This window comes from Perognathus longimembris, chromosome 9 (assembly GCF_023159225.1).
Source record: "Perognathus longimembris pacificus isolate PPM17 chromosome 9, ASM2315922v1, whole genome shotgun sequence".
NCBI classification, from domain to species: domain Eukaryota; kingdom Metazoa; phylum Chordata; class Mammalia; order Rodentia; family Heteromyidae; genus Perognathus; species Perognathus longimembris.
The window spans coordinates 9801922-9825239 of NC_063169.1; the positions used below are offsets into that span (position 1 = coordinate 9801922).

The following is a 23318-nucleotide window of genomic DNA, read 5'->3' on the forward strand; positions in this document are numbered from 1 at the left end:
CCACCACAGAAAAAGCCAGAAGTGGAGCTGTGGTTCAAGTGGTAGAGCACTAGCCTTGAGCACAAAAGCTCAGAGGCAGTGCCCAGGCTCGGAGTTCAAGCTCCAGGACTGACATGCACACGTGCACGTGCACGTGCACACACACAGATACACACACCTACATTCCTATAACACCAATTGCTATTTAAGGCTTTTTGGTAACATCTCTGAAGAGAGGAGAGAGGTGTGGCGAGACAATACTGAGATCATCATATGGGGACTAGTTTGTTTCTGTACTGCATATGCGTGCTACAGAGGGCGAACGGTACAGAGTTGTCAGGAAATCAGGATTTGGCATGAGAAAATCTCTTCATCAATCTCCAGCTCTTTGATTATGTGCTGTGTGAGTGACCCTTGACAAGGCTCTTATTCTAAATGCCCCACTTTAAGCATCAGCTTTCAGTACTTTTCAAATTCATACCATCCTGCTAATTTAGCAAGATGGATATGGGAAGTATATGTTATATGAGAGGATTTATATACATGATTTACAATTAAATCTAAGAAATTCCTTTCCTGTTGATGTAATCCCAGCTCTCTCTGACTACACTTTCAAAGGAAGATCTTGTATGTAAAGCTATGATTCTTTCTCTAATGCAAATGCAGGAAATAGACAGTGGATGAACTAGTATGAACGAAGCCATGGTTAGTTGGAGTAAAAGTCACCAAAAGGTAAAGATGGAAGAAAGGCATACTGATGTGTGTGTGTGTGTGTGTGTGTGTGTGTGTGTGTGTGTGTGTGTATGTATGTGTACACTGGGCCTTGTATTTTCCCTTAGCTATTTTGCTCTCTATTACTTGAGACACACCTCCACTTCTGGCTTTGTGCTGATTAATTGGAAATAAGATTTTCTTAGACTTTTCTTCTAGGACTGGCTTTGAATATGAATTGTGATCCTCAGATCTCAGCCTCCCCAGTAGCTAGGGTGACAGAAATGAGTCTCTGGTTGCCTGGCTCACACTCATTTTTTTTTTTTGCCAGTCCTAGGCCGTGAACTCAGGGCCTGAGCACTGTCCCTGGCTTCTTTTTTGCTCAAGGCTAGCACTCTGCCACTTGAGCCACAGTGCCACTTCTGGCCATTTTCTGTATATGTGGTGCTAAGGAATCGAACCCAGGGCCTCATGTATACGAGGCAAGCACTCTTGCCACTAGGCCATATTCCCAGCCCTCACACTCATTTTTGGTCTCATGAGAGGTTGTGAGCTGAGTACTTATCTCAATTTAGTTCTTTATTTTAGCCCAGGAGGGGTGTGAAGGAAAATTACTCACTTTTTCTCCCACAATGTTTTTTGATTTTTAATTGGGTTTTTATTTCCTGACAAAGAAGACAGCCCTACATCATTTTCAAGGGGAACTTTTCCATGATGTTTCAAAGGAGAAAAAGTCAAAAAGTTCTTTGCCAATTCTAGTTTGAAGAATTAGGATAATCCCCTTTGTGTCATTGAACATATTCTAGAAAATACTGAAAATTGAGATCCCTAAAAGAAAGTTGCCAATCTATGTAACATAGCCTCTTACTAATCTATTAATAAATTCACTTTCGCTGAGCCTTCATTGTTCTTCTGCATGGAGATTAAATGGATTACACTGTAATTAAATTTGACTCTCAGAAAAGGCAGTACCATAAATTCAAGAGCTGGGCATTCAATTCCAGGTCCATTGCAGATTTACAGCTAGGTACCTTTGCCTCAGAGTACTTCAGTTTTTCCAACTATGGAGGGAGCTACACGATGTCTCAGAAGTACAGAGTTCTGCTTTATGAGCACCAGATTCTAATTGACCTCCTCCAAATTCCTTTATAGAGGATGTTCTTTAAAGAATCAAAGGTGGATTTATATTGTTCCTTTGACTTAATGGAAAAGAAGCTTGAAACTAATACTGATTGCCTCTGGAAGTGAACGGTACATTAGCCTCATCCTTAAATACTGCATTCAGCTGTACACTGAGCTGCTCTATAATATTTATTAAAAATTCAAGAACAAGTACTGCAAAGATATCCTGTAGAACATTTCAAAGCCACGTGCAGTGGTTTAACTGCAGGAATTTCATGGAAGTTAATGGGTCTCATACTGGTAAATTCTAAGCATCACTTTGAAAATTTACCCCATAGTGATAGTTTAATGTTTCTTACTGATCCTAGTTCTCAGATAACATCTTGAGGCAAAAGGGACAATTTCTCAAAGGAAATAAATAAGCTTTAATGAAATAAATCTGCATTGTAATAATCATGACTAATAAAAGTCTACAACAGTCTTCCTGTCAAGAAGGCTCTAAGGAATTACTTACTTGGTGATATTACCAATGGGGCTCCAGCAGAGTTTCTAGTACATTATGATTCCAATTGCTCATAGAAAATAACCCTTATTTTTTCCCTGTCAATCTGAAATCTTGTGTTTCTGAGGGCAGAAATTCATAGATATGGAAGTTCAGAGGAATAGTTTCCTTATGACTTATTTGTATGTTCCTCACAATGGATAATCATTTGTATACTGCTCACATAAAGTTCAAGCAGGCTAGATTAAAAAAAAAAACAAAGGAACTTATATATTTATTCTTTTTGATGCCTAATTAATATTGCTATTTTTAACTCAAATGTTCACATTAGGCCTACCAGCAACTTGCTGGCCTTCCCTGATTTGCCTCTTGATCTGTACAGTCAGTCCTATGTTGGGACTTCTACTAATCTCGTGTACCATCTTCTCCAGTCTCCCAGAATTCCTTGCATTGCAGTCACAATACTTCTATGTTTCCTCCCACGCAAGCTGAGCTCCTCAGGCCTCTGAATGCGTTGCATTTACTCTCACTTGGCCAGCTAAGATAAGTGCCCAGTTTTTCCATGGCTGGCTCCTTTTTTTTAAATATTCAGGTCAACTCTTAGGATGACTACTTAGATTTTCTGGGATCATGCAATTAGGGAAGTTCTCACTGTGGTTATTCCTGAGTATCTAGCCATACTTGGAAATGGCAAAAATATTATATTTCCTATCCAAATTATCCATATTTCTATCCACGTTTACCTATAATTTGGATATTGTATATAAAAATATAATTCCTTTTGGATTGCTTAAAACTATGGTGATCTTTTGTTTCCTGTGTTAGGCACCGTCTTTATATTCTATAGCCTTCTTACCATAACTACTTCAACCAGTATTACCTGAGAGTTCTGTGATGGTACATCTTTTGATTTTGTCCCTCTCTAAGGGCATAGGAGAATGTGCTCTTATAGGTTGGAACTATGTTTTATTCATCTTTGTGTTGTTAGCACTAAAATTATGTTTGGCTCATTTGTATTCTGTCTGTGAATGAATATTATCTATGTATCTATGTATCTATCTATCTACATGTATGTACATGATATGACAGTAAAATATTAATAAAACATAGCATAGTGCTCTACTCCTATAGAGTGGGAGACAAGCATCAATTATTTGTTTTTCCCTACATGTACCCTCTGATAGGTCAAATCCCATCGGCCTCTCAAATTACTATGAAAGTTCAATCATGTATCAAATCAATGGTTGCCCAATTGTCAATGGTCTGTTTAACATTACAAATGCCCAGAGACATTTTTGACTGTAGCATTACTTACTCCAGATGTCTCTGATGTGGGAATATTCAGAGAATCTTATAATAACACTGCTGGGGAGTGTTTGCAGTTTGATACAGGAACAGTATGTCTGCTTTCTCCCCAATTTCCCTTTCAGATTAAACAGCGGCAATAGAGAAGCAGGGATTGGGAGGATTTCAATTCAAGGAAAGTCCAGACAAAAAAATTCGTGAACTCTCCTCTCAGTTAATAAGGTGGATATAGAGGTTTACGCCTGACACTCCAGCTGTGTGGAAGGCATAGGTAAGAGCAGTTGGGTCAAAGCAAATTCCAGGGGAAAAATTGCAAGATCTAACTCAAAAATTACTAAAACAAAAAGAGGTAGGGTTGTGGTGAGTCCCTGAGTTAAATTCCAGTCTCTTTCATCCCCTTCCCCACTCCCACCACCCCAAAAGCAGTAACGGATAATCTGATACTGTTGCTATAAAGATAAAGTCTATAGTTATAACATTCATTTTTTTAAAAAAAATCTAATGTTTTGAATTAATGTATTTCTTGTTTTTGGTCTGTGCTGCTCCTGGGGCTTGAACTCAGGCCCTAGCTGCTGTGTCTGCGTGCTCAAGGCTAACACTCTAGCCTTTGAACCACAGTTCCATTTTGAGCTTTTAGGTGGTTAGAGATGAGACTCTCACAGACTTTCCTACTTGGGCTGGCTTTGAATCTTGATCCTCAGATCTCATCCTTCTGAGTAGGATTACAGGTGTGAACCACCTGTTCCCAGCTAAGTATCATGTTTTGTGTGTGTGTTGTGTATTGATCAGTAGCGAATGCTTAGTCTCAAGCTTTTGCTCAGTTTTTCTTCCTTTGTTTCTTCTCTCTCTCTCTCTCTCCCTTCCTTCCTTCCTTCTTTGACTTTTTCTTTCTTTCTTTCTTTTTTTTTTTTTTCTTGTGAGTCCTGGGGTTTGAATTTAGAACTTGGTCGTTGTCCCTGAGCTTTTCTGCTCAACACTAGTGCCCTACCACTGGAGCCAAAGCTCCACTTCTGATGTGTGTGTGTGTGTGTGTGTGTGTGTGTGTGTGTGTGTGTGTGTGTGTTTAATTTAAGATAAGACTCTCACAGACTTTTTCCTCATGCTGGGTTTGAACCATGGTCTCAGCCTTCTGAGTAGCTAGGAATGCAGTATGAACAAGACCAACTTTGATCAGCTTTTTGGCTCATGGCTGGTGCTCTATCATTTGAGCTCTGCCTCTGGTCCTATAATTTTTTCAATAAAAGTTTGGCCTTTTCTGAGAGACTGGCTTCACTAGCTGAAGAGCTGTCTACATAGATTCCTTTCAACATCTTGTGTGAATATTACACAGAAGGGAACTGGTTAAAACCGCAAGAAGAAATCAATTTACATTTAGCACCAGATACAGATGGAAGATTAATTAGAAGTTAGTATTTTCGATTTCACTGGGGACACATTTCAAGATTGAAAAAGATGGACCAGTTATATCTGTCTTTAGAAGGAGTCACCAAGGAATACTAATAATAATAAAAAGAAAGTCACAGTTAGAAGTAATTGGTGGGCTTCCTGCCTTGACAGGCTCATCATGTGATCTCAGCTTCAGCCTGGGGTATTATTTGCAATTTTCTGGTAAGTCATTAAGAAAAGCTGGAACAAAAGAATGACTGTGAAGTCAGTCTTTGAAGTTATTCGTGTATGCTGATATTATTGGATGAATGATTGTTTTGATGTAGAAAAATCATAGAAAAGCATGTCCAGGTTAAAAAAAAGTTTAGGTAGGCATCTTAAAATATACCTGACTCCAAATCAGGAATGTCGTATTATTCTCCACAGTTGGAGGATAATTCTTATGACAGAGCCTTGGAGGAAAGATATAAACTGAACACAGGTTTAAGGGAGAATTTTTTGATTCTAGATACAATTTAATCAATTTTCAAAGGAAGTTCACAAAACAAAGCAAAAGATAAAAATCAATAGTTTAACAAAAGGAAGTACCTAATCTTAAAAAATCTAGACTCCTTTCTTTCCTTAGATTACAGTTATTTAAAATAGGTTTTCTGTGGGCAAGAATGTGGTCTAGTGGTAGAGTGGTTGTCTAGCATGCATGAAACCCTGGGTTCGATTTTTAGTACCACATACACAGCAAAAGTCGGAAGTGGGTGCTGTAGCTCAAGTGGTAGAGTGCTAGCCTTGAGCAAAAAGAAGCCAGAAACAGAGCTCAGGCCCTGAGTTCAAGCCCCAGGACTGGCAAATATATATATATATATATATATATATGTATATATATATAATTTTTTTAAATATATATATTATGTTTTCTGGTCAGGCAGCTGGTGGTTCACACCTGTAATTGTAGCTACTCAGGAAGCTGAGATCTGAGGGTCAGGAAAGTCCATGAAATTCTGATCTCCAATTAGACACACACACACACACACACACACACACACACACACACACACACCCCAAAGTGGAGCTGTGGCTTAAGTAGTAGAGCAATAGCCTTAAGCACAAGTAGCTCACACACACAAAAATATATATTTTCTTAACACAAATATACAATGATTTTACATGACTTCTTAAAACAATTAAGTTTTGATTAACAATTAAGCTTTTGGTTTTGGTTTTGTTTTAGTGTTGGGGGGAGGGGTAGTATAATTCCAAAGGAAAATGGCAAAGTATTTCTTTGAAATGCACCAAAAGGGCTGCTTGCAACTTGTGTCCAAGCACTTGTAATTGCTCAAGGGGCTCAATAGTATGTGATACTGGCTGGCAACTATCACAGGATACAGGATGTAGCACCGATGTGTTTACAGAAAACACTTTCTACATCCACAGAGTAACAGCTAGACTGCCACAATCTTCTCTATGTTCTTTCCTAGAATGTTTAAGACGTCTCAGATCATTTGGGTGTATATTTGGCATGTTCAGAATAATCAAATCTTATAACTATATGAAATCTTGAAAACATTTGGCTGGATTTCCAAACTCCTACTAAGAACGGCTATCAGAGATAGGTAGGAGAGTTAGTTTTTTCTTTGCGCCAGCTTAACCTGGATTGAGCAAAGGAACTATAGGGTTTATGTTACCTTTTCTTTTCTTTAAAAAAATTAAACAGTTTATTAAGTATTGTTATTTGAGTCTAAAAATAGTCTAAATAGTAATCTAGGACAGCCAGCTAGCTTCTGGCAGATGATGTTTAGAATAAAGGGGCTGATGAGTTAAATTGAGTTTATGCTTCTAAACCATGTCAGACTAAACTCGTAAGAACATTGTTGATAGATACTAAGACAAATAAAGTTACAGGCAGCATGACATCGTTTCTAGAACAAATCTAGCAGGATCTGAGGCAGGAAGAGACAGATTGAAGGACTAAGATATGCTGATGTCCAAGTAGCTTGAAAACATCTATCCAATGGCAGCAGGGCATTTGAGAAAGAACATTCTTTTTAGCTTGGTGGCCAGAATTATGTTGGCATTTATTTTGGAATTGGAACATAACCAATTTTTAATTGGTTTTAAAATCTGAAATGAAATATTGCTATAGTCATCCGTGAATCTCCCATGGAACGGGAGTGAATTTTGGCTAACCATCTTCTTTGTGAATTGTTTTGGGACAGAGAGCACTTGTTGGACAGTAGTTTCACATCAAGTGATAATCTTTCACAATGTTTCTTGAGCAGGAAATGTAGAGAAACACAAACCTCTTGGGATAAAAACCAAGGCTTTTGCTATGCTGCCTAGTTGCTGGGCACACACAAGGCTGGGAATTACCAATTTCTTTCCTCCTCTAACCTAGCATGATGATTTCCAAAAGCAAAGTAAAGCTTGTTTTTATGGATGAGAGGCAGCTGGGCAAATAGACTCTGTTAGTATAAAGGCCAAACGTACCTTTTTGACCTTGATTTAGCTTACAAGTTTACCATCTTCACTATTGTATCTCAGATTTCATTAGATCTCTGTTGAATTCTCTTCAAATGTGCACAGTGAGAAAGAAGTATGGATTAAAAGGATTTTTTTTAAACACTGCCCACAGATAGGTAGATACTCTGTTTGGCTCTACTCTGCTCCCGTCGCAAGAGACAGGAATAGGCAAGGAAATTAAGTGAATTTCTCAGCAATTCTTCACTACTAAAACCTAATGCAAAATACATTGTGGTTGAATAAAGTAATCTAAATAAACTACATTGGAAATTAACCTTCAATTTTCTCAGCTTGGAAAGATTTGAAGTAAATAAACCTCAACAAGATCTTCCAGCATCTGGGTTTGATGACTGAACAGGAAGGGAGACAAAAGAGCAAACAAACCAAATCTAGCTGTCTACTACTACTACTACTACTAATAGCTTTAATGCAAAGTTTTCCCTTTTAGGCCTAATATTAAGTTTTCATTTTTCATTAATATATATCAGTTATACAAAATAGTGGGCTCCATTATGGGTTTTTTGGCCAGTCCAGGGCCTTGAACTCAGGGCCTGAGAACTGTCCCTGGCTTCTTTTTGCTCAAGGCTAGCACTCTGCCACTTGAGCCACAGCGCCACTTCTGGCCATTTTCTATATATGTGGTGCTAAGGACTCAAACCCAGGGCTTCATGTGTACAAGGCAAGCACTCTTGCCGCTAGGCCATATTCCCAGCCCAGTAGGCTCCAATATGATATTTTCATCCATGTATATACAATTCCTTGATCTTAGTTATGACTCCTCCTGTTACTTACACTTATCTTTTCTTGCTATCCCACTAGTCCTCTTCTTACTCCTTAATAGTTCCTCTACTTCAACGTTATCTATGCTTGCTTGTTTTAAAGACTTTTCAAGTGAGAGAAAATATGCAGTACTCTTTCAGAATCTGGCTTATTACTTAAAATGATGATCTCCAGTTCCATCTCTTTTCATATCAATGACACAATTTCCTCCTCCTCCTCCCCCTCCTCCCCCTCCTCCCCCTCCTCCCCCTCCCCCCTCCCCCTCCCCCTCCCCCTCCCCCTCCTCCTCCTCCTCCTCCTCCTCCCCCTCCCCCTCCTCCTCCTCCTCCTCCCCCCCCACCTCTTCTTCCCCTTTCCTTCTTCATTTAGGTGTTTGGTTGGTATTTCCTTTCCTTTTCTTTTAAATTATCTGAACTTCAAAGATTGGACAATTGGGTTACAATTTAACATGACCATCTAATGAGTCCCCATTTCTATCATTTCCTCCCATCCTATCTGTTACCTTCCCTAGACTCATTTCATGTTTCTTACTCCCTTTTAGAGTTTTCAAATTTATGATATAGTTTAAACACATTACAGAGAAATACCAGATCTGAACTTCAGAATGCCCTGTGGCACCTTCATGGAGAAGGGTTAATTTCAAATGGAACACCAGTGGGATGGAATCCTTCTGGAACCACATCAGTTCCAGAGCTTTGCTGTTGATCTGGGGACTGTGGAGTTGGGGGACTCCTACTTCAGAATGTAGGACATATCGTTAGATCTACAGTCACCAAAACATATAGCTATGCTGACTGATCCCCACTGTTAGGAATAACACACTGACATCCATTCCACACAGTGGGATCCTATAAAATATCATGCATATATATGTATGTACTGGGGCTTCAACTTATGCCTAGGCGCTGTCTGCTGTCCCTTAGCTTTTCTATTCAATGTTAGCACTCTCCACCTGGGTTGACTTTGAACTGAGATCCTCAGATCTCAGCCTCCTGAGTAGCTAGGATTGCAGGCATCGGCACCTGTTTTTGGTAGAGCAGTGTGATTCTATTATCAAGCTAAAGTGGTATTCTGTTTATACTTACTGAAGTCAAAGTTTTTCTAACTCAGGGCAACCCAGAGGAACCATGTATTTCAGAATCTTAATGGACATAAATAGTGTTTTAGAGAAAGATTACCTGGTTCTAATTCCAGCTCCACTACTTTACTACATATGACTTTGGTAAATTACTCTGCTTATATTTGCCTCAGTTTCTTTATTTGTAAAATGATGACAAAAGTATTCATATTGTTGTGGTAATGATTGAGTCAACACTTTCAAAACACAAAAGTGCTTGGTGAGTACTCATGGATGTTAGCTTGTAATATCGATCAAATGTTGTAATAAGGAGACAGAAGGAAAGTATGCAGTGTCATAAATCCACATATCTGGAACTTTGATAGTCACCTATAACACAGAAGGGCTTTCGAGCAAACCTCAGTCTTCCTTGCCATCCTCTGTATCGACAACAGCAACCTGCAGACCAGATTCGAATGATGAACTCCAAACCAAAGACGACAATCATCACGAACTCCTACAACATCAGACAGGATATTTCAGTGCGAAGCATTATAGAGCAAACCTTAGTAAGAAAGTCTGGGAATAGGGGCATTCACACACTTTGCTTAAGACATCTAGTTGTTAAAGTTTACAGGTAAGAACATCTCCTTTTTATTTTTGATATTGACACTGGGGCTTGAACTTAGGGCCTGGGCCCTATCCATTGGCTTTATTCACTCGGGGCTGGCACTCTACCACTTGAACCTCGATCCTCAGATCTCAGCTTGCTGGCTAGCTAGGATTAAAGGCTTGAGCCAGTAGCACCTGGAAGGTTAACAACATCTTTCGGCCAAGCCAAAATGAAACTGAAGAATATCAAAACCTCACTGTATCTACATTTTCTGTCATGGAATGAGATTTCTCTTCAAGTTACCAACTCACTGCAAACCTGTGGCTTTCAGTACCAAATGCATGGAATAATTGTCTCTCTCATCTGGAATATATAGTGTGTGTAGTTGACTTTAGCTATTCAATAACAAGAACTATATGAGATGAAATGGGTATACCCTGAAGCATAATTGCAAATTCTATGGATGACAGAGCTTAATGTTACTATATGGAATGATAGAATTGTTTTCATAACCGGCCATCAGTGGTGGCTCATGCCTATAATCCTAGCTACTCAGGAAGCTGAGATCTGAGGATCAAGGTTTGAAGCCAGCCCAAAGCAGGAAAGCCTGTGAACGCCTCTCTCCAATTAGCCCCCCAAAAGCAGGAAATGGAGCTGTAGTTCAAGTGGTAGAGCACTAGTCTTGAGCAAAAAAGCTCAGGGACTATGCTCTGGCCCTGAGTTCAATCCCTAGGATTGGCACAAAAAGAACAATAAAAGAGTTGTTCTCAGAGAAAAAAAAATTGACTATTTAGAATTATATTGTTTTGCTGTTACAATGTCAAAAATCGACTTATAAACCAGCAGATTTCAGGTGCATTTTCCATGATGTGGCACATTTCTCCATTGCCAGCAATGAGACCCTGAGCCTTTGGACTTGAAGCTTGTTAATTACAGTGCTGCCCTTTGCCACAGTTGCCTGCGAAACAACACCTGCGCCAGCAAAATGACTTGGAGATGATTTAGGAAGAGTTGTGAGTGAACCCTGGGGGAAGGCCAGCTAAAGTGGCTCATTAAATAGTCAGCCATCGAATGGAAACCAAACAGACTTTGGAAAAGGGAAGTCTCTCTGGAAAGAGCTTAGCATAGTCATTTGTCCCTAGAGGGACAGCTCCAGAGTTTATTAAAATTGGTTTTGTTTTTTAAAATAACTCCCTACCTTGACTTTTAATCTGGGGATCAACTCAGTGCGTGTCATATAGAGGTTTATGAATTGGATTTTAATTATAATAGCGTCATTGGAAAAGTGATACCTGAGCTTTATTAAAGCTTCCACATAACACAAAAATGAAGTAAAATATTTTCTCTGTATGGAGAATATAGAAATATATACTAGGTAAGATACAGGAAGTATAAGGAATATAAAAATGTAGAAGGAATATAGAAATAGATATGGAAATACAGAAATATGAAGGAAATATAGAAAAATTTCCATCCATTCCTCTCTCTCTTACTCTGCTCTTGTAAGAAAACCAATAACCAAGTTTGTAAAAATGGCATTTGTTGCAAGTTTCAGGGAACTGTCTGTTTTAGTTCCATGTGTGATGGTATGCTGCACTTTTGAAATATTCAGTAGAGACATCACATCCATTCTGTGTTATTTTGCACTATGCCATCCGTGGAGATTTCTCATGATGGGGAACAAATGTTTCACATCATCTCTGCCTACTCACAGTAACTTAAATCTATCTACAGTATCACTGTATGTACACATAACTAAAGCTGTGGTCATTATGCTTACCTCATAAGTTCATAGTTTCGGCTTTGTTTTGAATGCATACCTAAGTAGTTGACTCTATTCATTTATTCAGGTGTCAAGATAACAGATCATCTGTGTGTGTGTGTGTGTGCGTGTGTGTGTGTGTGTGTGTGTGTGTGTACGTGTGTGCTGGCATTGGAGCTTGAACTCGGGGCCTGGGCACTCTCTTAGCTTTCTTGCACAAGGCTAGTGCTCTATCATTTGAGCCACAGCTCAACCTCAATCCTCAGATCACAGCTTTCTGAGTAGCTAGGATTACAAGTGCTAGTTGTGAACCACCACTGCCCAAAAACTCATCTTCTTCTTCTTTTTTTTTAATTCCAGCACATTTTTTTCCAAATGTCTCTGTAGCTGTGTCTGGCACCAACTTAGGTTAGTGGCAGGTCTTCTTCTCCGCCTTCTTCTCCTTCTCCTTCTCCTCCTCCTCCTCCTCTTCTTTTTAAAATACCTGACTTGTACTTAGGATATTTGGCAGTTCAGTTGAAAGGGGTATGTTGTGGAAGATACCCAAGAAAACACGTAGATTCCACCCGCTGATATTGCCATGTAACGGTATATCTTTCTTGTGAAAATCGATGATGCAGATATGTATATATATATACATATATATGCATACGTCTATAGGTATATGTGTGGATATACATATATGTATACCTATATATGTATAGCCATAGTTTAGGAGAAGAGTATATTAAGGTTATTGTAATATTTCTTTGTTACAGTGAGGTGTAGGAGAAAGTAGATCCGACAATTATTCATTCATTGTTCAGGAATATGCTTAGTGCTTTTTGTTTTTAAAAGAGATTAGAGGAAAGTGTCAATACCCTTTTGTCATGCAACAAAAACTGGTAGTGCTGAAAAGAGCAGCAGAGAAATGTGCATTTGTGTTTGTGACCTTCAGGATTGCCCTTCTCAGGACTGCTGGGGTAGTTGTAGAAAGGACAGCAGAACGTTTACAGAGTAACTGAATAACATGGTAACTTATGGGAAATTAACTGATAGATCTAGAACATTCTACTCAACAACAACAGAATACTAATTTTTTTCTTTCTTGGTGTAATTTTCTTTTGAGTTCTTAAAAAATGCTGATGGCAATATTGTCTACAGAGAAAAATCTCAAGAAACCCACGACTATGCTGTGAGAACTAATAACTGAATTTAGTTGCAAGACATATGATTGGCATGAAAAAGTCATTCCTGCTTCTGTCTGCTAACAATGAGCATGTTGAAACCACAATATTATTTCCTATAATTCCATATAAAAATTAGACATACTTATCTAGACACATATAGAGTACAAATGCTGAAAATTGCTAGCTACCATGTAAGGAAATAAGAGAAGACATACGTTGGTGAGAAGTACTGAGTTCATAAATTAAAAGATTCAACATAATAAAAATGTTAATATATTCCAAACTTATCTGGAGATTTAAGGCAATTTCTCAGTAAAGCTTTATTTTTAGAGATAAAATAAAACTAGATTTATTTTATATTATCTAAAGAATCAAGGTTTCATAATCGTTTGTGAGCCCCATATTTGAAGTTACATTTGAAGTTACATGGTTAATGGGAGATAAGAGTCTCGCAGACTTTCCCGCTGGGGCTGGCTTTCAACTTTGATCCTCGGATCTCAGCCTCCCGAGTAGCTAGGAGGCCCTAGTCCTCTTAAAGACTAAAAAAAATCACATATAGAAGTTTATAACCCTAAAAGGCAGTAGAATCACTCCTGAATTTTAGTAGTATGTTATTGAGACGTCTCATGTAGCATTAACCTTCCTTTACAGATGCTAAGAAAGTCTTTTCCTATGCCACCGTGCCAATATTTCCTTGCTCCATCTGACTGTGCTATCTCCTCTGAGAATTCAAATTCTATCTAGGGTCTTGCTAGGTACTGATGTCACACCTGTAATCCTATTCAGGAGGCTGAGACCTGAAGATCACAGTTATAAGTCAGCCAGGGCAGAAAGGTCCAGGAGACTCTTTTCTCCAATTAACCAGCAAAAAATCGAAAAGTGGATGCATGGTTCAAGTGGTAGAGCACCAACCCTGAGTAAAAAATACCACGTAAAATTGAGAGGCCTTGAGTTTAAGCCTAGTACTGCCCCCACCTCTCTAGATTCTGTTCATGAACTTATTTTGTTCTCTGGCTAGTTAAGTGTTTTTAGGTAAAGATTAATTGATTTGGGGAGTGGTTACAAATTTACAGCGCCTAAAAGCACATGTTCATGTTGTTTTCCCATTAACAGCACTGTTCATTAAAACACAGTGACCTTTGTCTAATTTACAAGCTGCCTGCTGTAACTAATAGTTTGTTTTTTTAATTTTAGTTTCATGCCATCAACCAGCACTTTTGCGAAGATGAACCACTGGCATTACAAACCCCATGACATTTGAACCAGTTCTTGAAGAGCTATGGCTAATTAAATATATAAAATTAAAACGACTGCTCTTATTCAACCAACACAATCGATTTCCAGCTATGTTTGCAGGTTGTCTTTTGTGCATATAGTTAAAGTGGTACAAAGCAAGCAAGCCAGCATGCCTCCTCACATTTCACTAGTAGGAAGAATTTGTGAGGCAAATTGTGTTGTTAGTTGCAAATAAAGACATCAGTCAGACGAGTTCCAGTTGTGATTCTTGCTAATTTCCTAAGATTCTACCAGGAGAGCACCCATGAAGGAAATACAATAAAGATCTAGGGCTGGTTCTACCCTTACATCAGAATGTGGGAAAAAAGATTTATACTAGTAGATCATACTTTAATATGCTATCCCTTTTGAAAAGAGGAAATTTCTTATAAATAAATTTAATAGCTATCATTATAGGACATCATATACTATTACCAATCTAGCTTTTATATTATACGATTCACCATATTATCAACTATATTAGTAACATAATATTGCATCAATGATAGTGGCAATATATTAATGTTAAATTAATAACTACATATAAAATAATATTAACTACTATGTAATTATATACAATTAATCATATTTATACATAATTACAATTGCATAGAGTTATTAATATTATATTAACATAATACATCAATATAAATAATACTAATGGCATTAATAATATTAATATTTATATACTATTAATGTATTGGAGGAAGAATAAATGGCTATCCTGAAGGGAATGTTTGGCCCTAGGTATGAAGAAAGCTGGACATGTTTAGAATCAAGCCTGTCTGGAAGAGGCGAGCAGCGAGTGATAGAACTTTCTAGGTTGCTTACCACACACTATGGAGAGGTGGTATGTGGAGGAAGACAGGTAGAACAGTGTATGGAGGGGCACTGATGCTTCCTGCCTTGGGAAACAATGCCTGGGAATGTTCTGCAGCCAGGAATACAAGGCTTGCCCCTCATTGGCTGGTAGGCATAAGGAGACAGGGATGGCTGAATTCTTCATGAGCACTACCAGCAAATTTTAGTGCTCCTGTAGATCTTCCTTCTTTCGACTAATTAATTCTTGAAAATTCGCTACACGTGTTTCATCCATTCAATTTTTTGATAAGTAGTCTTGTCTGGGAGCTGAGGGCTCATGCCTGAAACCCTACCAGTTAGGAAGCTGAGATTTGAGGATTTGGTTCAAAGTCAGCCCAGGAAGACAAATTCCTGAGGCTTTTTTTTTTTTTAATCACCAATTAACTAGCAAAAAGCCAAAAGTAGAGGTGTTGCTCAAGTGGTGGAGCATCAGCCTTGAGCATCAAAGCTAAATGACAGTGTGAGGCCCTGAGTTCAAGTCCCAGGACCCCATAAATATATCAGTATATGTCAGTATATATCAGAGTATGTAAGCTTCTGAAAAACATTAAGTAATTTACTTAATTCTACATGTATGGCAACGTTCACTTGTCTTTGAAGCTCTTGAGAAACACAGAAGAAATGGCGGGGGGGGGAGGGGAAAGCACAAAATGACCCATTTATCTCCTGTTACCAAGGAGAGCTCAGGCTTTGGGGCCTTGGGTTGAAGTCCCTTGGGTCAGGGCAGGAAGTGCGCATGCCCTCTCCTCAGGGAGGAGCTTAGCTCTACCAGTGGGCAACAGTGGGCTGTCCTGCCTCTACACAGGAGTTGAGGGGCTCCCAGCGGGCTGCGATAACTCGGGGCTAAGCTGGCTGCTCTTCAGTGCCTCTCTGCCTTGTGAGGCAGCCCCCAAGGGGCCCCTGCTGCGATGGTGTTTGGTGTCAGGGCTCACGCATGAGGATACAGAAACCCCCCTCCCCCCTCCACCTGCCCCAGGGAAGATCTGTCCCCAGCATCAAGCTACAGTGGAGTCTTCTGAGAAGGAGCCCACACTGGCAGGGCTCACTCCTGCTCCCTAGTCCCTCAACTGGGAAGGGAGTCTTCCCTCATTCCCCCACCTAAAACTTCATCATACTGTAACTGAAATGTGCCTTGCATCTGGGTATGAAAACAGCAAGGTTGGAATTCAGCCTCCGAATCATAAGCTCCAAGATGGAACCTTTGAAAACAGCTTGCTATACCCTGAGCTCAGCGAATCCGTTCTGCTATGATTTTAAGGAATACTTTCAAATTAGCCAGATCAATTCAGAAATGATGCCAAAAGCCATAATCAGATCAAAATGGAAGTACCAAAAAAGCCTCCAAAGTAAGTGAAACTAAACCTAGTTTTTCATTTGGTTCTAACTATTTAATTGTCTACTTCTCATTAACCTATAGGTTCTTGCTCCAAAGAACTATGTGAGCTTTCCCTCAAATTATGACAGTTAATTTAAAACTGCTACCTCCTCCTCATCATCATTAAATTATCTGTGTGTGTGTGTGCGCGTGTGTGTGTGTGTGTGTGTCTCCCTGGGCTTGAACTCAGGGCCTTAGCCCTATCCCTGAGCTTTTATGTTCAAAATTAGTGCTCTACTACTGGAGCTACTGCTCTACTTCTGGCTCCATTCTGGTGCATTGGTAATAAGAGTCTTATGGACTATCCAGACAGGCTTGGCTTTGAACTGTGATCCTCAGTTTTCAACCTCCTGAGTCGGTAAGGTTATAGGCATAAGATACCCATGCCTAACTTACTTTACTATACTATTTTTGTGCTGGGGATCTAACCCAAGGCCTTGTACATGCTCATCAAGCACTCTCTCCCCAATCTGTTTGTTTGTTTTTCTGGTACTGAGGCTTGAACTCATGCTTGGCTATTTCATTCAAGGTTAGCACTCTACCAATGAGCAACATCTCTATTTTTGGCTTTTATTGGTGGTAAATTGGAGATGAGGATCTCATGGGCTTTCTATGTGTGCTGGCTTTGAACCAGGATCCTCAGATCTCAGCCTCTTGAATACCTAGGATTATAGACATTAGAAAACAGTATCTGATTTCAGCCCAGTCTTTTGGCTTTGTAATGATAAAACATGCAAATCTAATGGGTATTTTTTATTTATACAAATTTAATATTAAAATTCAAGTTACTTATACAAAATTACATTTCTTAAAATAAGCAAATGATGTATTTTGATCAAGAAGTAAGTCCCTGGGCTCTAGAAACTTGTTCATACCAGCCAAGTGAACTATGAAGCCAATCTTATGTCATCTTATTCTTCTAGTACTGACAGATACATTCCTCTGGGTTCACATTGACACATGGGACAAAACTCAGGATGGCTTTTGCGCTGCTGAGAAGTAGAGTCAAGTCAGGACTAGACAAGATCTTGGAGAACTTTGAGAACTTTTTACTTTTCATGCTTGGGAGTTATTTCTCTGGCTTTACACTGCTTTCATTTTTCTTGGAACCAAGTAAATTGCTCTTCTGCTGACAGATATAGATATGTATATTTATATATATTTTAGTACTTGTACTAGGGCTTGATCTCAGGTCCTAAAAGCTGTCTTTAGTTTTTTCACTCAAGGCTCCACCACTTGAACCACAGATCTGGTTTTGGCTTTCTGCTGGTTACTTAGAGATAGGAGTTCCTGTCCTGGATGGTTTTGAACTGGAATCCTCAAATCTCTCTCTCCTGATTAGCTAGGATTCCAGCTGTGAGCCACTGGTGCTGGCTTAGGGACATATTTTAGGTTCTCTTTCATTTAGGGTATTTTCATGGCATTAAATTGCCCAGATTTTAGTTTATTCACAGATGTTCTGTTTCCCAGGGATTTACATTATGAATGTATGTCAAATACCATAAACACAAAGAATCTCAATGGGTACACTGAGTTCTACATCCTCCAGCTGCAGAAAACTCACACAATGAAGTGCCATGGTCCTGCCCATCTGATGTTGCTTGAGAAACTGATTACCCAGTGTTCTCATCCTCTACTGATGCTACCGAGTTTACCTTCAGTGCATGGCTTCGAGCTTGGCAAAACCCAATTAGCACAATTTTATTAATCCATTAAATTACACATTCTGAAAAGGGAGCTAGCTAGATGGGAAAAAACCTGGAATAAGTTAATTGGTCAGTGATTTTTTTTTTGGTGCCTACTTAACTGTGTTGACACTAATTGCAATAAGAGGGTGAAAAGCTTCCTTCCTAGTGCAAAATAGCTGTGTGTGTGTGAGCTTTGTTGGTTAATCTCAGTAATCAGTGAATTTGCCTCCTATTATTTATACCACAGGCCAATTTTATTTTCATCTGAGGTCATTTGATAATATCTCTTCTCTTTTTACTAGATTTTTTTTTCATATAGAAGGAGGTAAGAAAGAGGAGGGAGGGAGGAAAGGAGGAAGAGAAGGATGGAGAGAAAAATTGAAAGAAATTACTCGTTGTTTTCCACAGTGTTTGTACAGGCACTGGGGCTTGAATTCATAGCCTTGCAGTCTCAGCTTTCTCACTGCAGACTGGTGCTTCATCACTTGAGCCACAGCTCTACTTCCAACTTCTTGGTGCTTAACTGGAGGTAGGAGTCTCGTTGACTTTCCTGTCCTGGTTGGTTTTGAACTGCGACCCTCAGATCTCAGCCTGCGGAGTAGCTAGGATGATGGGCATGAGTCCCCAGCAACCAATGAAACTCTTCCTTCATTTGGAGCATTTTTAAGGTACAATCCTGAAATATGATGGGTTTTGGAGCAACTGGAACTCACAAAGACCAAGTCGAAACAGCGTGTGTTTTATTTATGCAGTCATGAGGAAAGCAGAAACTGTGTTTTGGATAAGCCAAACCTTGAGAATCTCAGAAGCTGGGTTGTCAAACTTGCAGTCTGCTAGCTGGTAGCTTTTAAAAATGGCGGGCATTACCCGGAAGAAAGAGAAATCTTGGCAATCATAGATTTCAAAGGAGAACAGGCCATGGCCTAGTAGCGTTGAAGTGCAGCAGGAAGCACATACTGTTTTGTACTCCCATCGTCTAAGCTTTATTATGGAGCACACACCATCAGCAGAAGGAGCAAACCCCATGATTCCCTATTGCACCTTCTCTCCAGGTCTCCTAACGAAACAGGAATCATTTTGACTCAAAACTTAGATTTGTCTTTCTCCTCTCCTGTTCATGATGCTTTTTTTCTTTATAAATACCAAAATGTATTTTATTACCTCAGATTACATATTTTTCCCATTACTATAGTAGGTGCTATTGGTGTTAATGTACTCTCCGGAAGCAAAAATATGCTTTGGTAATTTCTTAGAGGTAGGAAAAGACATCTCTCTGCTCCTATCATATGTGTGTTTGTGTGATAATGAACAAAAGCTTTCAGAACCTGTTGTTGAGATTGAGCCAAATAAGCTCACACAGAAAAACAGAAGGGCCAAAAATTCAAACCCCAAATTGACAGAGGATCCTAGTAACAGAACATACCGGCACAAATAGAAAGCCCACAGTTGCTTTCATTGCAATTGATGATAGTAATCAAGAATTTGTTCCCAAACTACATCCATCAGTGGTACTGTAACAATATCCCACTAATGACATTTTCCAAATTGAAGAAACATTTGAAGTATTCTACCACTTTGAATGTGTACATCGCTAAGAAATTTCAAACATGAGACTTAATTGTAATAGTTTTATGAATTCCATGAATAATTAGATCAATTGTGAACTCTAGGATATTTATTTATATATCTAATTGTTTCTAGATACCCATAAAAATCATTTAAGACTAGTCATGTTATAAATCAAGTGTACTCTTAAATTGAGTAAGATGAAGGACCTGCTCATAGTTTATATTGGATTAGTTTAATGAGTTCTTCAGGCTGTTGTTACTTTGAATCATTAAAAATAGGTTGCAAATAACCAGACGCTGATGGCTCACACATGTAATCCGAGCTTCTTGGAAGGAGAGGATCAGGAAGATCATGGTTCAAGGCCACCCTGGGCATAAATGTGAGTCCCCATCTCAATGGATACAGTCATGCGCCTCTCATTTATGTATGACACACATAAATAGGCCCCACTGAGATCCAAGCCCAAATGCAAGACCTCATTAAAAAGTATCAAAAGCCAAAAGAGCGAGGGACATGATGTAAATGGTAGCATGCCTACCCGACACAGTAAGTGCAAGTCCTTCAGTTCAATTCCCTGTACCACTAAACAGAAAAAAAACAAAATCACTGACTTTAGAAAAGCTGATATAGTTATAAAAAAATGAGAAACCACTTGGGAAGCTTTCTGTGTGGTTTTCAATACCATTTTTTCTTATCTCTAAGTGTACGTAATGGCAAATGGCAAATATTTATTATTTTAATTGAATTGTGAATTATCCTGACAGCTGAATCCAAGGAATGTGGGGGGGGGGGGTAATGGGAGGAGGGGATCTGTTGTTTCTATCACAATCTGCTATTCTGCTTTATTATTCCCCGCTCCACTTTCGGATCCTTACTCGTTCTTTTTCTGGTGTTTCCCTGTTGTATCAGATGGCATCCGCCCTTTATCTTAGGCAGTGATGACTCTTGTACAGAAGCCATCACTCTTATTTGCACCTAATAGTCCTTGGAATACAATAACTAAAAAATCCCATCTTATCAACATATCTTAAAAAACACTGTCCACTTGCATTGATGATGCACACTGCCAAGCAATCCCTGATGGGTGAGAGCCTCTCCCACAGGATAAATTGCCATTATCTGGACTGGCTTGGAAAATCACTTTGTGTAAGAGAGATTTGCCCTGGCACAGGAACTTGCTCTTTTATTTGCCCGGGGACATATTCCCTCTCCACAACATGGCACTAAGTTTGGAGACCAGGGTTGTAGTCTAATGATATATAGGAGGACAAACCCACCACTGCAATTAGCAAAGCATTCTGCACATAGTTAATGATCAGACCCACAGTAATGTAGACCTATATGTTGGCTGACTTTAGAGCATATTAACAAGAAATAGCCTGTGGGCAAAAGAAACAGCCTGTGAGATGCATTGGAGAAACTGTACTTGTTATCATACCTGAAGCAGCTCCAACTGCTTCCTTCAGTAGATGTAAAGTGATAGCTCAGTATCTAGTTGACTCTTTGTAAGATCTAGATAAAAACGTCCTGGAGCAATCTGCAATGAGCAAGGAACCTATGGAGTAAGTTTGCCACTTGAAACAGGGAGAGCTCTGGGAACTTTTATTCGTCGATAAGGAAACAACTCTCACTTCTCCTTTTTAAAAATTATTTTATATTTAATTGTTTTTTTATTATCTTTAAGTAGTTGAGCAAAGAGGTTTCAGTTTAGCATATCAATATATAAGTAAAACACAATCTCACCTCTCTTGTTGGCACTTCCATTTTTTGATCTTACTTACCTGAAGGTAAGATCCTGAAGTGTCTGGGGGGAGATTCTGCCCTGACACTTACAGGGAGCCTGTCCATGATCACATCTGAAGCTTCGTGGATCTCTATGTGGATTATGGAAATGGGAAGCTTCTTAAGCTCATACCTTGGCAGGCAGGGCAAAGGATTACATTAGAGCTATCCTCTGAGTTACTTCTGTAGTGTTCAAGACTTGCTTTATATATCCAAGCCAAATAGCTCATCTAAAGTATAAACTGTTTATACTGTTCAAAGATCTCACTTTTACTTGTATTCTGTTGCTCTGCTTATTTGCACTGTATACATGGTTTCAATGAGACCTTATCTTCTTCAAAAGCACAAACACACTCCAGTAATTATTGCATACGTTGGGTTTTTTTTTTTTTTTTTATAATTCCACAACAGTTTGGGTAAAATGTGTGTGTGTGTGTACGCGCGCTTGTGTCTACGTGCCGATCCTGGGCTTGAACTAGGGTCTGGGCACTTGCCCCTTAGCTTTTTCCATCAAGGTTGACACTTTATCACTTGAGCCATGTCTGGCTTTTTGGTGCAGATAAGCATCTCAAGGACTTTTTGTTCCCGGGCTTCAAACTGCCATCCTCAGATCTCAGTCTCCTGAGCAGTAAGGATTACAAGCATGAACCACCAGCACCTGCTATAACATTTATTTTTATACCACTTATTAAAAGAGGATTTATGAGGCAAATTTAGAACAGAAATGAGAGGACAAGAGGGAAGGTTTAGCATATTTAAGAGGAAACATTTTTCAAGATCCTTAATGCTATTTATTTGCATCTAAACAATTAATGGAATAATTACAACTGGGCCATTTTATTAACTAAAGAAAACCCAGCAGGATCTTTATTTGGCAACAGTTTTTCAGCAGAGATTTTCTAAGTATCAACTCAGTGGAAAACTGGGAAGAGATATGCTTCCTTTGAAATTCTAATTGCACTCTTTCAATCATCCGTTTCCCCAACACAAAGGTTATCACTACAAAAAGCTTCAGTTAGCTGCAAGAATCAAAGTGCAAATAATGCAAATATGTGTTAGCTTGTTCCACAGGTATCTCCAAGGCCCTTTTAGTCAGTCATGGCAGACATGGTGGAAGGAACACTTTGTACTTGAAAGAATCATTTATAGCTAATCCAAGGAGCTTGAAACCCATTTCCACAGCTGGTATCTTCCACACTTGCTGGTTCTGAAGTTGTATATTCAGTCCCGATCCTTTTCCTACCTCCACAAAAAGGTAAATAAGTAGACTTGTCACTGAATGTATCCATATTTGAGGCTCTCTTCCTGAATACTGGCTTCTGCATACCAAGTAAACTGCAAGCTTCAAGGAAGCTTGAGTGGAAAGCCGGCAGAGTGACGGTTAGGTACATGCCAAACATGGTTAACTAATCGGATACCGAGGACAAAGGGCAGAAAATGGAGAACGTTTTTCATTCATTTAGCAAAGTTCCTGGTTAGGGCTACAAAGGAGCTCTGCCACTCCTGGAGTATGTACAACTGAACTCAACTTACTTGTACGTCAGTTTCCTTTTCTACAAAACAACAATGATAGGATCTCTTCTTAATAGGCTTATTACTAGTGTTTAAAGAAGTTAAGATTGTACCGTGTCTGTTTTGGTCCTGGTGGCTCACAAGTATAATCCAAGCGCAGAAGGCCTCAAGCTACTGAGATCTGAGGATTATGGGTCAAGCCGTGGCATGAAAGTCTGTGAGCATCTTATCTTTAATTATCCGGGGGGGGGAAAAAAAAAGCCAGAAGTGGCTGTGTGACTCAAATGGTTGAGTGCCAGACTTCAACGAAAAAGCCAGAGTATAGCACCCGGCCCTCAGTTCAAGCTCCAATACTG

At 39.2% G+C, this 23318-nt stretch overlaps 1 protein-coding gene across 2 annotated transcripts in view; it reads right to left on the reverse strand.

Annotated features, from left to right (window-relative positions):
* The window catches only part of Kcnq5 (potassium voltage-gated channel subfamily Q member 5), a 486711-nt gene that overhangs the window by 114991 nt on the left and 348402 nt on the right, over positions 1-23318 (reverse strand). For both annotated transcript variants that reach the window (XM_048353691.1, XM_048353692.1), the window contains exon 3: positions 9747-9873. In XM_048353691.1, coding sequence (XP_048209648.1) covers positions 9747-9873 — 127 coding nt within the window. The remainder of the gene's footprint in view (positions 1-9746; positions 9874-23318) is intronic.